The sequence below is a fragment of the Hippoglossus stenolepis genome, chromosome 23, assembly GCF_022539355.2.
Source record: "Hippoglossus stenolepis isolate QCI-W04-F060 chromosome 23, HSTE1.2, whole genome shotgun sequence".
NCBI classification, from domain to species: domain Eukaryota; kingdom Metazoa; phylum Chordata; class Actinopteri; order Pleuronectiformes; family Pleuronectidae; genus Hippoglossus; species Hippoglossus stenolepis.
In genome coordinates this window covers 157,531-168,606 of record NC_061505.1, presented here as the reverse complement: position 1 = coordinate 168,606, position 11,076 = coordinate 157,531, and the positions used below count along the sequence as shown (strand labels likewise).

The 11,076-nt window shown below is 45.7% G+C and overlaps 2 protein-coding genes across 2 annotated transcripts; both read left to right on the top strand.

Moving 5' to 3' along the window:
• Window positions 1-1,338: 1,338 nt before the first annotated feature.
• LOC124851363 (H-2 class II histocompatibility antigen, A-U alpha chain-like) lies at window positions 1,339-2,963 on the top strand. Its single transcript, XM_047338962.1, has 4 exons — window positions 1,339-1,411; window positions 1,693-1,941; window positions 2,237-2,521; window positions 2,628-2,963. The coding sequence occupies exons 1-4, from the start codon at window positions 1,354-1,356 to the stop codon at window positions 2,747-2,749; spliced, it is 714 nt and encodes a 237-aa protein (XP_047194918.1). The 5' UTR covers window positions 1,339-1,353; the 3' UTR covers window positions 2,750-2,963.
• A 385-nt stretch (window positions 2,964-3,348) lies between these two features.
• Window positions 3,349-10,995, top strand: LOC124851373 (H-2 class II histocompatibility antigen, E-S beta chain-like). Its single transcript, XM_047338973.1, has 8 exons — window positions 3,349-3,492; window positions 4,416-4,446; window positions 4,532-4,588; window positions 4,683-4,955; window positions 5,425-5,638; window positions 10,165-10,232; window positions 10,359-10,472; window positions 10,571-10,995. Exons 1-8 carry the CDS (start codon window positions 3,349-3,351, stop codon window positions 10,594-10,596), a joined length of 927 nt encoding a protein of 308 aa, XP_047194929.1. The 3' UTR covers window positions 10,597-10,995.
• The last annotated feature ends 81 nt before the right edge of the window (window positions 10,996-11,076 follow it).

Below are 11,076 nucleotides of genomic sequence, written 5' to 3'. Positions count from 1 at the left end.
CTCTCCGTTTCAGCTCTGATTTTACACCAACTTTCTGTTGTCATGGAAACATGACTAACATGCACATGTGGTTAAATGTAGAACACATATATATTTTTACATTTAATTTCGAGGTAAAGTTGATAGTGTCCCAATAGTAGACATTTTTCAGAAACAAAAATAGGGTTTGGATTTTAACACTTTACATTTATGGATGTATGGAGCAGAACGAATTCTCAGATTAAAAACGTAGGACACGTCACTGAAGGCTTCAGCCAATCAGAGCAGAGCTCTGACGTCACAAGCACCTCTGGCTGGAGGACATCTGTCTCACTGCACTGAAGCGACTGATGGACTCCAGTCCTCCAACTGCTGCTCCTGGGAACTGATGACTCACTAGCAGCTCTTTTTCTGATTGGCTGCTGAAGCTGAACTGAAAGTAAATGTGGGGACATTCCACAGACGCTGCGTTCAGGTGCTGCAGGAAAACTTAGTCCTTATATTAACTCAGCTATTGGAACTGATCCAGTCCTGGTTTCCCAGTGACACCTGAAGGCATCATGTGGTCCAACTGGCTCTGTGTGTGTGTTCCTGTCCTTATATCTTTGTGAGGACCCTTTTAAGACTTAGAGTGAGGACATTTTGTCTGGTCCTCACTTCTTCAAAGGACTGTTTGAAGGTGAAGACTTGGTTTCAGGGTTAGAATTAAGTTTAGGTCGGAGTTGGGGGAAGGGGCTAGGGATTGCATTATGCCAATGAGTCCTCACTAAGATAGAAGTACAAACGTTTGTGTGTGAGAGGCAGGAGAGTGGTCTGACACCCCCCCCACTCTGAACTCTTAGAGAAGTGATGATGTCACAGGAGCTGCGTGATCGTTGATCACATGACGATCAATCATCCAACCATCTTCTTCCATGTACCCCAGATTACTGCAGTACTCTAAAGTACCACAGTATTTGAAGTACTACAGTACTCTGCACTCTGTACAAACAGTCTTCACAAGTCAAAGTGACATTCTATTTTTATAATTGATGTTTCTTGTGTTAAAAATCTAGTAGAAGTGCACGTGTCCCAAGTGTAGCTGAGTATAGTACTTGAGTAAATGTACTCAGTTACTCTGAGCTGTGGAGGAAGTGATGAAAGGTTCAGATTTTAACAGAGAACATTTATTGTGAAAAGATTTAAGTTCTATGTGGAACAATAAAGTTTGTTTAAAGAATCCAGAGTAGCGGCTGCCTCAGTCTACCTGGACACTGATGACATCATGTCCTCTCTGCGCTGTGATTGGCTGCACTGAGTTAGCGCTCAGCTGTGTGTCAGTGAGTGTGAGTGTCAGTGTGAGTGTGAGTGTGAGTGAGAGTGAGTGAGCTGCTGATGAAGATGAAGATGAACGTCCTTGTCCTCTGCTTTGTCCTCAGTGTCTCTGCTGAAGGTAAGACAGACACTACAGACCATCAACTTTTATTAGTATAATTTATATTCTGACATCCTCTGATCTTAACCTCAACAAGAGTAAAACTGACTAAAAAGTGGTGACATGGTACAATGAGCTCTTTAAGGTTTGAAGCTGCCATATTATTAATGTAGGTGAGGAGGAGGATTTTAAATTCTCAACTAACTACAGTCAGTTAACTAACCACTCATAGTCAGTTAACTAACCACCCATAGTTAACTAACCACCCATAGTCAGTTAACCAGCTCTTGTGTCTTCAGGTCTACACGAGGACCTTGCGGTTATTGGATGTTCAGACTCTGATGGTGAGTTCGCATATAACCTGGATGGTGAAGAGATGTGGTACGCTGACTTCATCAATAACAGAGGAGTCTATCCTCAGCCCAGTTTCATTGATCACATGAGCTACCAGGAAGGCGTTTATCAACAAGCTGTGGCCAATGTACAAATCTGCAAAGGCAACTTGGGAACCCTTCGTCAGGCTTTGAAGGACTTCAAGCTGGAAAATGGTAAAAATAAACAAATACTTCTGTCAATACAACAAAAAATTATCCATGTTTACAAATCAATAAAATCCAGTGTGAGCTGTGTGTAAGTAGAAGTTATTACTGGTGCTGGTCACCAGTAACCAGCCACTAGTTTAAAATGGTCACGTTCAAACCTTTGTTTTATTTCTGGATCGATTGTTTCAGATCATTCTGCTTCAAACACAACTGCTTCATGACCTGATGCTAAACTACTGTATATATGACACCAACTTAAAATGGTGAGAAGATTATTCCTAACCGTGGTGTTCCTTTACAGATCCTCCCTCCAGTCCGATGATCTACACCAGAGACGTGGTGGAGCTCGGAGGGAAAAACACCCTGATCTGTCATGTGACTGGTTTCTACCCAGCTCCCGTTCACGTCTACTGGACCAAGAACGAAGAGAACGTGACTGAAGGAACAAGTCTCAATGTTCCCTATCCCAACACAGATCGTTCCTTCAGACAGACGGCCAGACTGGACTTCATCGCTCAGCAGGGAGACGTCTACAGCTGCACAGTTTCACACCCAGCTCTGGACCAACCACTGACCAAAATCTGGGGTAAGAAGTGTTTCTTTAAAGAAAGATTAAAGGAGATAACTGACCAACCCCTGATCAGAGTTAACGGATCAGACTACATGAGATAACATCTGTGTTGTGTCTCCAGATGTGAACGTGCCGCAGCCCGGTGTTGGACCGTCTGTTTTTTGCGGAGTGGGTCTGAGCGTCGGTCTGCTCGGTGTTGCTGCTGGAACCTTCTTCCTCATCAAAGGGAACGAGTGCAGCTGATTGGCTGCGGCGGATGATGACATGTTCCTGCTTTTTTCTCACCTGAAGCTTTGTCTTGTTTTTTTTTGCCTCCTGTTTTTGCAGCTTCGACACATTGTAACATAAAGATCATAAATATCATCTGTGTGTGTTTTAAATCAATAACTTTATCAAATCTTTCTGCTCATTTATAAATGAAGTTAAACAGTGAAGAAGAATAAACAGTAAATTTAAACCTGACTCATCGTTTGTTCCACTTCCACCTGATGTCGACTTCTGTTATAAAATCAACAACATTTACATTCGTGCACAACAACAGACGTCATGTGATAAAGTTGTTGGTCAGTTTTGTGCTTCGAGCCGTTGTGATGTCATCAGGGTTGAAAGAAGGTGAGTGTAGAAAAGAGAGGGAGGTGAGGAACGGAAGAACAAACCGATATAATATATTTATAATATATGATTGGGCTGAAAGGTTTGAATCATTGAATCACACCAGGGATGAACCCCCCCCCCCCGATAATGATAATGAGCCGAACAGCCAGTTCCAGTTTGTACACCATTCCAAGCGCTCCACAGATGATGTCATCGGACACACCTCTCTATACCACCGGAACAAAGAGATGATTGTTCAGATCAGCTGCTCCTCTGTGGAGAAGGTCAGCCTCCACATCATCTCTCCTCCACACCTGAGCAAGAGCTCAGCGGAGTCAAACCCCCTCTCACATCATCAGGGTCTCACTCCCTCCATTCAGGACACTCAGAAGGTTTGTGAGACTCCTCCCACCCTCTCACTGCTGGATGTGTTGCCTCCAATAAAGTGATTCATATGAAAACATCATGAGGTCACAAGGACCAAGCCGAGGTTGTGACCTCCATAAATGAACGAGGTCGTTACTGGAGAAACAAAATCTATTGAAAGGAAGTGTGTGTTTGAAATGAGGAGTTGAAACTTGTTAAGTCGTCATAACCGTGAGCTCAACGATAACAAATGTAAAAACCAAAACCACCAACAGATATTTACAGGATCCGTCCGGACGTGAAGTGAACTTTTATTTCTTTTGATTTCAAAGGTGCTGATGTGAGCAGAAGATAAATATCAGGAGATGAAATCCTTGACTTGTTTAATGGAGGATACACTAACTGTTTCATTATGGTTTATTAACTTTCAGGACTCGTTCACACCTGGTTTGTTTCAGAGCTTCAGACTCTTCAGTTCAGTCTGAACCTGAACATCAGGTGTGAACGGTTCCTCAGAGCACAAGAGGTGTTCTGGGTCTGGATCAAACTGAACCAGGTTCTGTTCGTTTATAGAGTGAAAACACTTTTTGGGATGGTTTGGACTTTTGGACCAATCACAGGAAGTAGAGACTTTGAACCATTCTGATGAATGAGTGTGTGTGTGTGTGTGTGTGTAGGTGTTGTGTAAACTAAATAACAAACAGCCGTAGATTAGTGAACTGTGGTGCTGGTGGAATGAAGAGCGGGGGGGCAGCTTCGGTCCTGGGAGCCCGACTCCTGCAGCACAAACAGATCAAAAGGAACAAACACATGAAGCCTGGTTCACGTGGACCAGGAGGACAATAAGAATCCAACTCTCGAGATGCTGAACTTTAAACCTGATCAGCTTCAGAACATGATATAACTTTGTCCTGAACCTTTACTCCTCAGACACTCTGACTCTGAGCAGACTTCCTCCACACTTGTCTTCCTGGTAACAGGTGACGTTTCAGGTCATGTGATCATTTCCTCTGGTTTTAAGAGCAGCTCTCAGTCACACTGAGTCAGTGTTTGTCAAGTGAGCAGAGGAACATGGCTTCATTCTTCCTCAGGTTCTCCTCTTCTTCATCACTGTCTGCGCAGCGTGAGATCAAAATACTGATCACTGATCAATTCACTGATCAACACACTGATCAACACAAGGATCATTCTCTGACTCTTTTTGTTGTCTGTTCTTCAGATGGATTCCTGAATTATAGGGTAGCTAATTGTGAGTTTAACTCCACTGAGCTGAACGACATTGAGTACATCGAGTCTTACTATTACAACAAACTGGAGTTCATCACGTTCAGGAGCAGCGTGGGGAAGTTTGTCGGAATCAATGCGCATGGAGAGAAGAACGCTGAGAGATGGAACAAGGGTCCAGAGGTGGTCAGGGCGAGAGCTGCGAAGGCGACTTACTGCTTACACAACGTTGGAATCTTCACAGAAAGTGCTCTGACGAAGTCAGGTGAGTGAGTGTGTGTCAGTGAGTGTGTGTCTGTAGGTGTCAGTGAGTGTGTGTGAGTCAGTGAGAGTTTCTCTGTGTGTGTGTGTGTGAGTGTCAGTAAGTGTGTGTGTCTGTGTGTGTTCTTCATGTTCCAGCTCAGATTCATAAAGAGAAAACTGGTGAGAAAAAGTTTTTTTAAAGTTTCAAATGAGACTCGACAGTTTCGATTCAATAATCTGGAAACAAAGACAATAAATATGATTTAATATTTAAACACCTGAGACAAACAATAAATATCGAAGGAGATAGACTCAGCTCTGTGTCACCACCTGCTGGTCACACACTGTAACTACAGCCACTGACTGAAGCTTCTCTTTGTTCTTTCATGAAATAAAAGATGAAACAATTCTTTGATGTTTTCAGTTGAATAATCAAACCACAGACTCTAAGATCCAGTTCACACCTGACGTGACCAACATCTGTCTTCCAGTCAAACCCTCCATCAGACTTCACTCTGTGGCGCCACCAGCTGGCAAACATCCGGCCATGTTGGTCTGCAGCGTCTACGACTTCTACCCCAAACTGATCAGAGTGAGCTGGCAAAGAGACGGACAGGAAGTCACCCATGAGGTCACTTCCACTGATGAGCTGGCAGACGGTGATTGGTTCTACCAGATCCACTCCCACCTGGAGTACACGCCCAGGTGAGTCCAGGCTCAGGTCCAGTTGGGTCCAGTCGAGTCCAGTTGAGTTCAAATGGGTCCAGTTGGGTCCAGTTGGGGTTAGAGCAGGGGTATTCAACAAAAATGTAAAGAGGTCCAGTTAGAGAAAATGTCTTGAAGCAAAGGTCCGGAAGATCATAATGTCTAACTATTTAGTGTGATATATATTTAAGTAGCCTAGTAGTTGTATCAACATCTGCATGTACTAAATACCTGACTGTCAAATCAAATGAATTCAGTCCGATTCAAAACTTTTGGACAATATTTATTGTCACGTAACAAAGAACTGAACATATATGTATGATTGCAGATATGTATAATGTTCTCTCATTAACTAAATAAAAGTAGGGCTGCATTTCAAAATAAGAGAAAATAAATAAAATGTGAAAATTGTGCATGTTCAAATAAAGGGCTTAACTTCAGAAAAATAAAATAAAGGGAGCAAAAGCTTGAATTTCCCTTTTTCTGTTTCACATCTTGACTCAAAAGTCTCAAACCAATTTTACAGATAATAAATCTCAACACATCTTAACAATTGAACAGTTTTAGAATCACTTTCTTCCTCTGTATCTCTCCCTTTCTCCGTCTCACTCCTCTGTTTCTCTCCCTTTCTCCGTCTCACTCCTGTTTCTCTCCTTTCTCCGTCTCACTCCTGTATCTCTCCCTTTCTCCGTCTCACTCCTGTTTTCTCCTTTCTCCGTCTCACTCCTCTGTTTCTCTCCCTTTCTCCGTCTCACTCCTCTGTTTCTCTCCCTTTCTCCGTCTCACTCCTGTTTCTCTCCCTTTCTCCGTCTCACTTCTGTTTCTCTCCCTTTCTCCGTCTCACTCCTGTTTCTCTCCCTTTCTCCGTCTCACTCCTGTTTCTCTCCCTTTCTCCGTCTCACTCCTGTTTCTCTCCCTTTCTCCGTCTCACTCCTCTGTTTCTCTCCTTTCTCCGTCTCACTCCTCTGTTTCTCTCCCTTTCTCCGGCTCACTCCTGTTTCTCTCCCTTTCTCCGTCTCACTCCTGTTTCTCTCCCTTTCTCCGTCTCACTCCTCTGTTTCTCTCCCTTTCTCCGTCTCACTCCTGTTTCTCTCCCTTTCTCCGTCTCACTCCTGTTTCTCTCCCTTTCTCCGTCTCACTCCTGTTTCTCAACTTTCTCCGTCTCACTCCTGTTTCTCTCCCTTTCTCCGTCTCACTCCTGTTTCTCTCCCTTTCTCCGTCTCACTCCTCTGTTTCTCTCCCTTTCTCCGTCTCACTCCTGTTTCTCTCCCTTTCTCCGTCTCACTCCTGTTTCTCTCCTTTCTCCGTCTCACTCCTGTTTCTCTCCCTTTCTCCGTCTCACTCCTGTTTCTCAACTTTCTCCGTCTCTCCTGTTTCTCTCCTTTCTCCGTCTCACTCCTGTTTCTCTCCTTTCTCCGTCTCACTCCTGTTTCTCTCCTTTCTCCGTCTCACACCTGTTTCTCTCCCTTTCTCCGTCTCACTCCTGTTTCTCTCCTTTCCTCAGCTCCTCTGTTTCTCTCCTTTTCCGGCTCACTCCTCCTGTTTCTCTCCCTTTCTCCGTCTCACTCCTGTTTCTCTCACTTTCTCCGTCTCACTCCTGTTTCTCTCCTTTCTCCGTCTCACACCTGTTTCTCTCCCTTTCTCCGTCTCACTCCTCTGTTTCTATCCCTTTCTCCGCTCTCACTCCTGTTTCTCTCCCTTTCTCCGTCTCACTCCTGTTTCTCTCCCTTTCGCCGTCTCACTCCTGTTTCTCTCCCTTTCTCGGCTCACTCCTGTTTCTCTCCCTTTCTCCGTCTCACTCCTCTGTTTCTATCCTTTCTCCGTCTCACTCCTGTTTCTCCCTTTCTCCGTCTCACTCCTGTTTCTCTCCCTTTTCCGTCTCACTCCTGTTTCTCTCCTTTTCTCACTCTCCTGTTTCTCTCCCTTTCTCCGTCTCTCCTGTTTCTCTCCCTTTCTCCGTCTCACTCCTCTGTTTCTCTCCCTTTCTGCGTCTCACTCCTCTGTTTCTATCCCTTTCTCCGTCTCACTCCTGTTTCTCTCCTTTCTCCGTCTCACTCCTGTTTCTCTCCCTTTCTCCATCTCACTCCTGTTTCTCTCCTTTCTCCGTCTCACTCCTCTGTTTCTCTCACTTTCTCCATCTCACTCCTGTTTCTCTCCCTTTCTCCGTCTCCACCTTTGTTTCTCTCCCTTTCTCCATCTCACTCCTGTTTCTCTCCTTTCTCCGTCTCACTCCTGTTTCTCTCCTTTCTCCGTCTCACTCCTGTTTCTCTCCCTTTCTCCATCTCACTCCTGTTTCTCTCCCTTTCTCCGTCTCACTCCTCTGTTTCTCTCACTTTCTCCGTCTCACTCCTGTTTCTCTCCTTTCTCCGTCTCACTCCTGTTTCTCTCCTTTCTCCGTCACTCCTGTTTCTCTCCCTTTCTCCGTCTCTCCTGTTTCTCTCCCTTTCTCCGTCTCACTCCTCTGTTTCTCTCCTTTCTCCGTCTCACTCCTGTTTCTCTCCCTTTCTCGGTCTCACTCCTGTTTCTCTCCCTTTCTCAGTCTCACACCTGTTTCTCTCCTTTCTCCGTCTCACTCCTGTTTCTCTCCCTTTCTCCAGCTCACTCCTCTGTTTCTCTCCTTTCTCCGGCTCACTCCTGTTTCTCTCCTTTCTCCGTCCTACTCCTGTTTCTGTCCCTTTCTCCGTCTCACTCCTGTTTCTCTCCTTTCTCCGTCTCTCATCTGTTTCTCTCCCTTTCTCCGTCTCACTCCTGTTTCTCTCCCTTTCTCCGTCTCACTCCTGTTTCTCTCCTTTCTCCAGCTCACTCCTCTGTTTCTCTCCCTTTCTCCGGCTCACTCCTGTTTCTTTCCTTTCTCTCTCTCACTCCTCTCCTCTCTCCGTCTCACTCCTGTTTCTCCTCCTTTCTCCGTCTCTCCTGTTTCTCTCCCTTCTCCGTCTCACTCCTGTTTCTCTCCCTTCCGTCTCACACCTGTTTCTCCCCCTTTCCGTCTCACTCCTGTTTCTCTCCCTTTCTCCGTCTCACTCCTCTGTTTCTCTCCTTTCTCCGTCTCTCCTGTTTCTCTCCCTTTCTCCGTCTCATCCTCTGTTTCTCTCACTTTCTCCGTCTCACTCCTGTCTCTCTCCCTTTCTCCGTCTCACTCTGTTTCTCTCCTTTCTCCGTCTCACACCTGTTTCTCTCCTTTCTCCGTCTCACTCCTGTTTCTCTCCCTTTCTCCAGCTCACTCCTCTTTTTCTCTCCCTTTCTCCGGCTCACTCCTGTTTCTATCCCTTTCTCCGTCTCATCTGTTTCTCTCTCCCTTTCTCCGTCTCACTCCTGTTTCTCTCCTTTCTCCGTCTCACTCCTGTTTCTCCCTTTTTCCGTCTCACTCCTGTTTCTCTCCTTTCTCTGTCTCACTCCTGTTTCTCTCCCTCTCTCCTCTGTTTCTCTCCCTTTCTCAACTACTCCTGTTTCTTTCCCTTTCTCCGTCTCTCTCCTGTTTCTCTCCTTTCTCTGTCTCACTCCTGTCTCTCCCTTTCTCAGCTCACTCCTCTGTTTCTCTCCTTTCTCCGGCTCACTCCTGTTTCTTTTCCTTTCTCCGTCTCACTCTGTTTCTCTCCTTTCTCAGTCTCCTCCTGTTTCTCTCCTTTCTCCGTCTCTCCTGTTTCTCTCTTTTCTCCGTCTCACTCCTGTTTCTCTCCTTTCTCCGTCTCTCCTGTTTCTCTCCCTTTCTCCGTCTCACTCCTTTGTTTCTCTCCTTTCTGTCTCACTCCTGTTTCTCTCCCTTTCTCCGTCTCTCTCCTGTTTCTCCCCTTTTCTCCATCTCACTCCTGTTTCTCTCCTTTCTCTGTCTCACTCCTGTTTCTCTCCTTTCTCCGTCTCTCCTGTTTCTCTCCTTTTCTCCGTCTCACTCCTGTTTCTCTCCTTTCTCCGTCTCACACCTGTTTCTCCTTTCTCCGTCTCACTCCTGTTTCTCTCCCTTTCTCCGTCTCACTCCTGTTTCTCTCCCTTTCTCCGTCTCACTCCTGTTTCTCTCCCTTTCTCCGTCTCACTCCTCTGTTTCTCTCCCTTTCTCCGTCTCACTCCTCTGTTTCTCTCCCTTTCTCCGTCTCACTCCTGTTTCTCTCCCTTTCTCCGTCTCACTCCTGTTTCTCTCCCTTTCTCCGTCTCACTCCTGTTTCTCTATCTGTCTTTTTCTTTCTCCCGTCTTCTCATGTGTAAGTTGCCTCTACCTCTCATCTGTCTGCACTGTAGAGTCAATGTTTACCTGCTGGAATGCACAGACCTGATTGGCTGAGTGGTATCACGTGGGATGGCTTAACTGCATGCAATTGGTCTGTGCGTTTCCTCATCCGCTAAACCATTACCGTAAAGACTACAAAAGCTGCGCGGTTACAAATAGAAGCGTCAGGTTTTAAATCATAACCTTCTGTTTTGGCTGTAGGTCCGGTCCGTGCTGGGACGGCTTTGGTCGGACCGGACTGCGATCTCCGGTTAGTGACCTATGGGTCAGAGCAACAGAAACTGATGTGTTGCTTGTGTTGAATCAGGTCTGGAGAGAAGATTTCCTGTGTGGTGGAACACGCCAGCCTGAGTAAACCTCTGATCACTGACTGGGGTAAATACCTGTCTGTGTGTTCCCCTGCTCACCTGTCTGTCTGCTCACCTGTCTGTTCCCCTGCTCACCTGTCTGTCTGCTCACTTGTCTGTCTGCTCACCTGTCTTTCTACCTTTCTGTCCTCAGATCCATCCATGCCTGAGTCAGAAAGAAACAAGATCGCCATCGGAACCTCAGGACTGATCCTGGGTCTGACCTTATCTCTGGCTGGATTCATCTACTACAAGAGGAAGGCCCAAGGTCAGAGCCAGAAACCCACTTCACCAAATCCAGTTTAGACCAGTTTTAGTGGAGTGTATTTGTTTTGATTCTGTTCTTGTCTCTTCTCTTTAAACCAGGGCGAATCCTGGTTCCCACTAACTGAGTTTGGTCCTGGTCCTGGACCTGTTGCTGTTTTCCTGATGGAAGAAAAATTGGCTGCTGCTTCAACCTGCTTTCTGTTTTCAGCTCAGCAGACTCAGTGCTTCCACCTGCTGGACTGGCTGAACACCAGATCATCTGATGGTCTGTGCTGGTCTGATCCCGACCCAGTCCTGTTCTCCATCAGAACTGGGGTGCTTCCTCTGACAGTCCAGGATCTGGTCTGATCCAGACTCTGGTGTATCAGCTGGATCACAAACACCTGATTTGTAGCTTCATGTGTGAAATCTATATTTTTCCATCCTCCTGTTGTCAAACTGTTTTAAATCCTCTTTGATCCAGATCTCAGGTTTCTATATTCTTACTGTTTTCTAATCACAATAAACTTTGAAACTAAGAAACACGACGTCTTTACTCTTCATCATTTTTATAACTCGCCGCTAAGCAACACTGAGAATCAGACTCCAGCTGAAGTAGATCTTTG

Excerpts from the sequence above, each read along its gene's own strand:
- LOC124851363 (XM_047338962.1), top strand. The coding sequence starts at position 1,354 with ATGAAGATGAAGATGAACGTCCTTGTCCTCTGCTTTGTCCTCAGTGTC. Across the intron at positions 1,412-1,692 it reads CCTCAGTGTCTCTGCTGAAG|GTCTACACGAGGACCTTGCG; the intron begins GTAAGACAGACA and ends TTGTGTCTTCAG. Across the intron at positions 2,522-2,627 it reads ACCACTGACCAAAATCTGGG|ATGTGAACGTGCCGCAGCCC; the intron begins GTAAGAAGTGTT and ends TTGTGTCTCCAG.
- LOC124851373 (XM_047338973.1), top strand. The coding sequence starts at position 3,349 with ATGATTGTTCAGATCAGCTGCTCCTCTGTGGAGAAGGTCAGCCTCCAC. Across the intron at positions 4,956-5,424 it reads AAGTGCTCTGACGAAGTCAG|TCAAACCCTCCATCAGACTT; the intron begins GTGAGTGAGTGT and ends TCTGTCTTCCAG. Across the intron at positions 5,639-10,164 it reads CACCTGGAGTACACGCCCAG|GTCTGGAGAGAAGATTTCCT; the intron begins GTGAGTCCAGGC and ends GTGTTGAATCAG.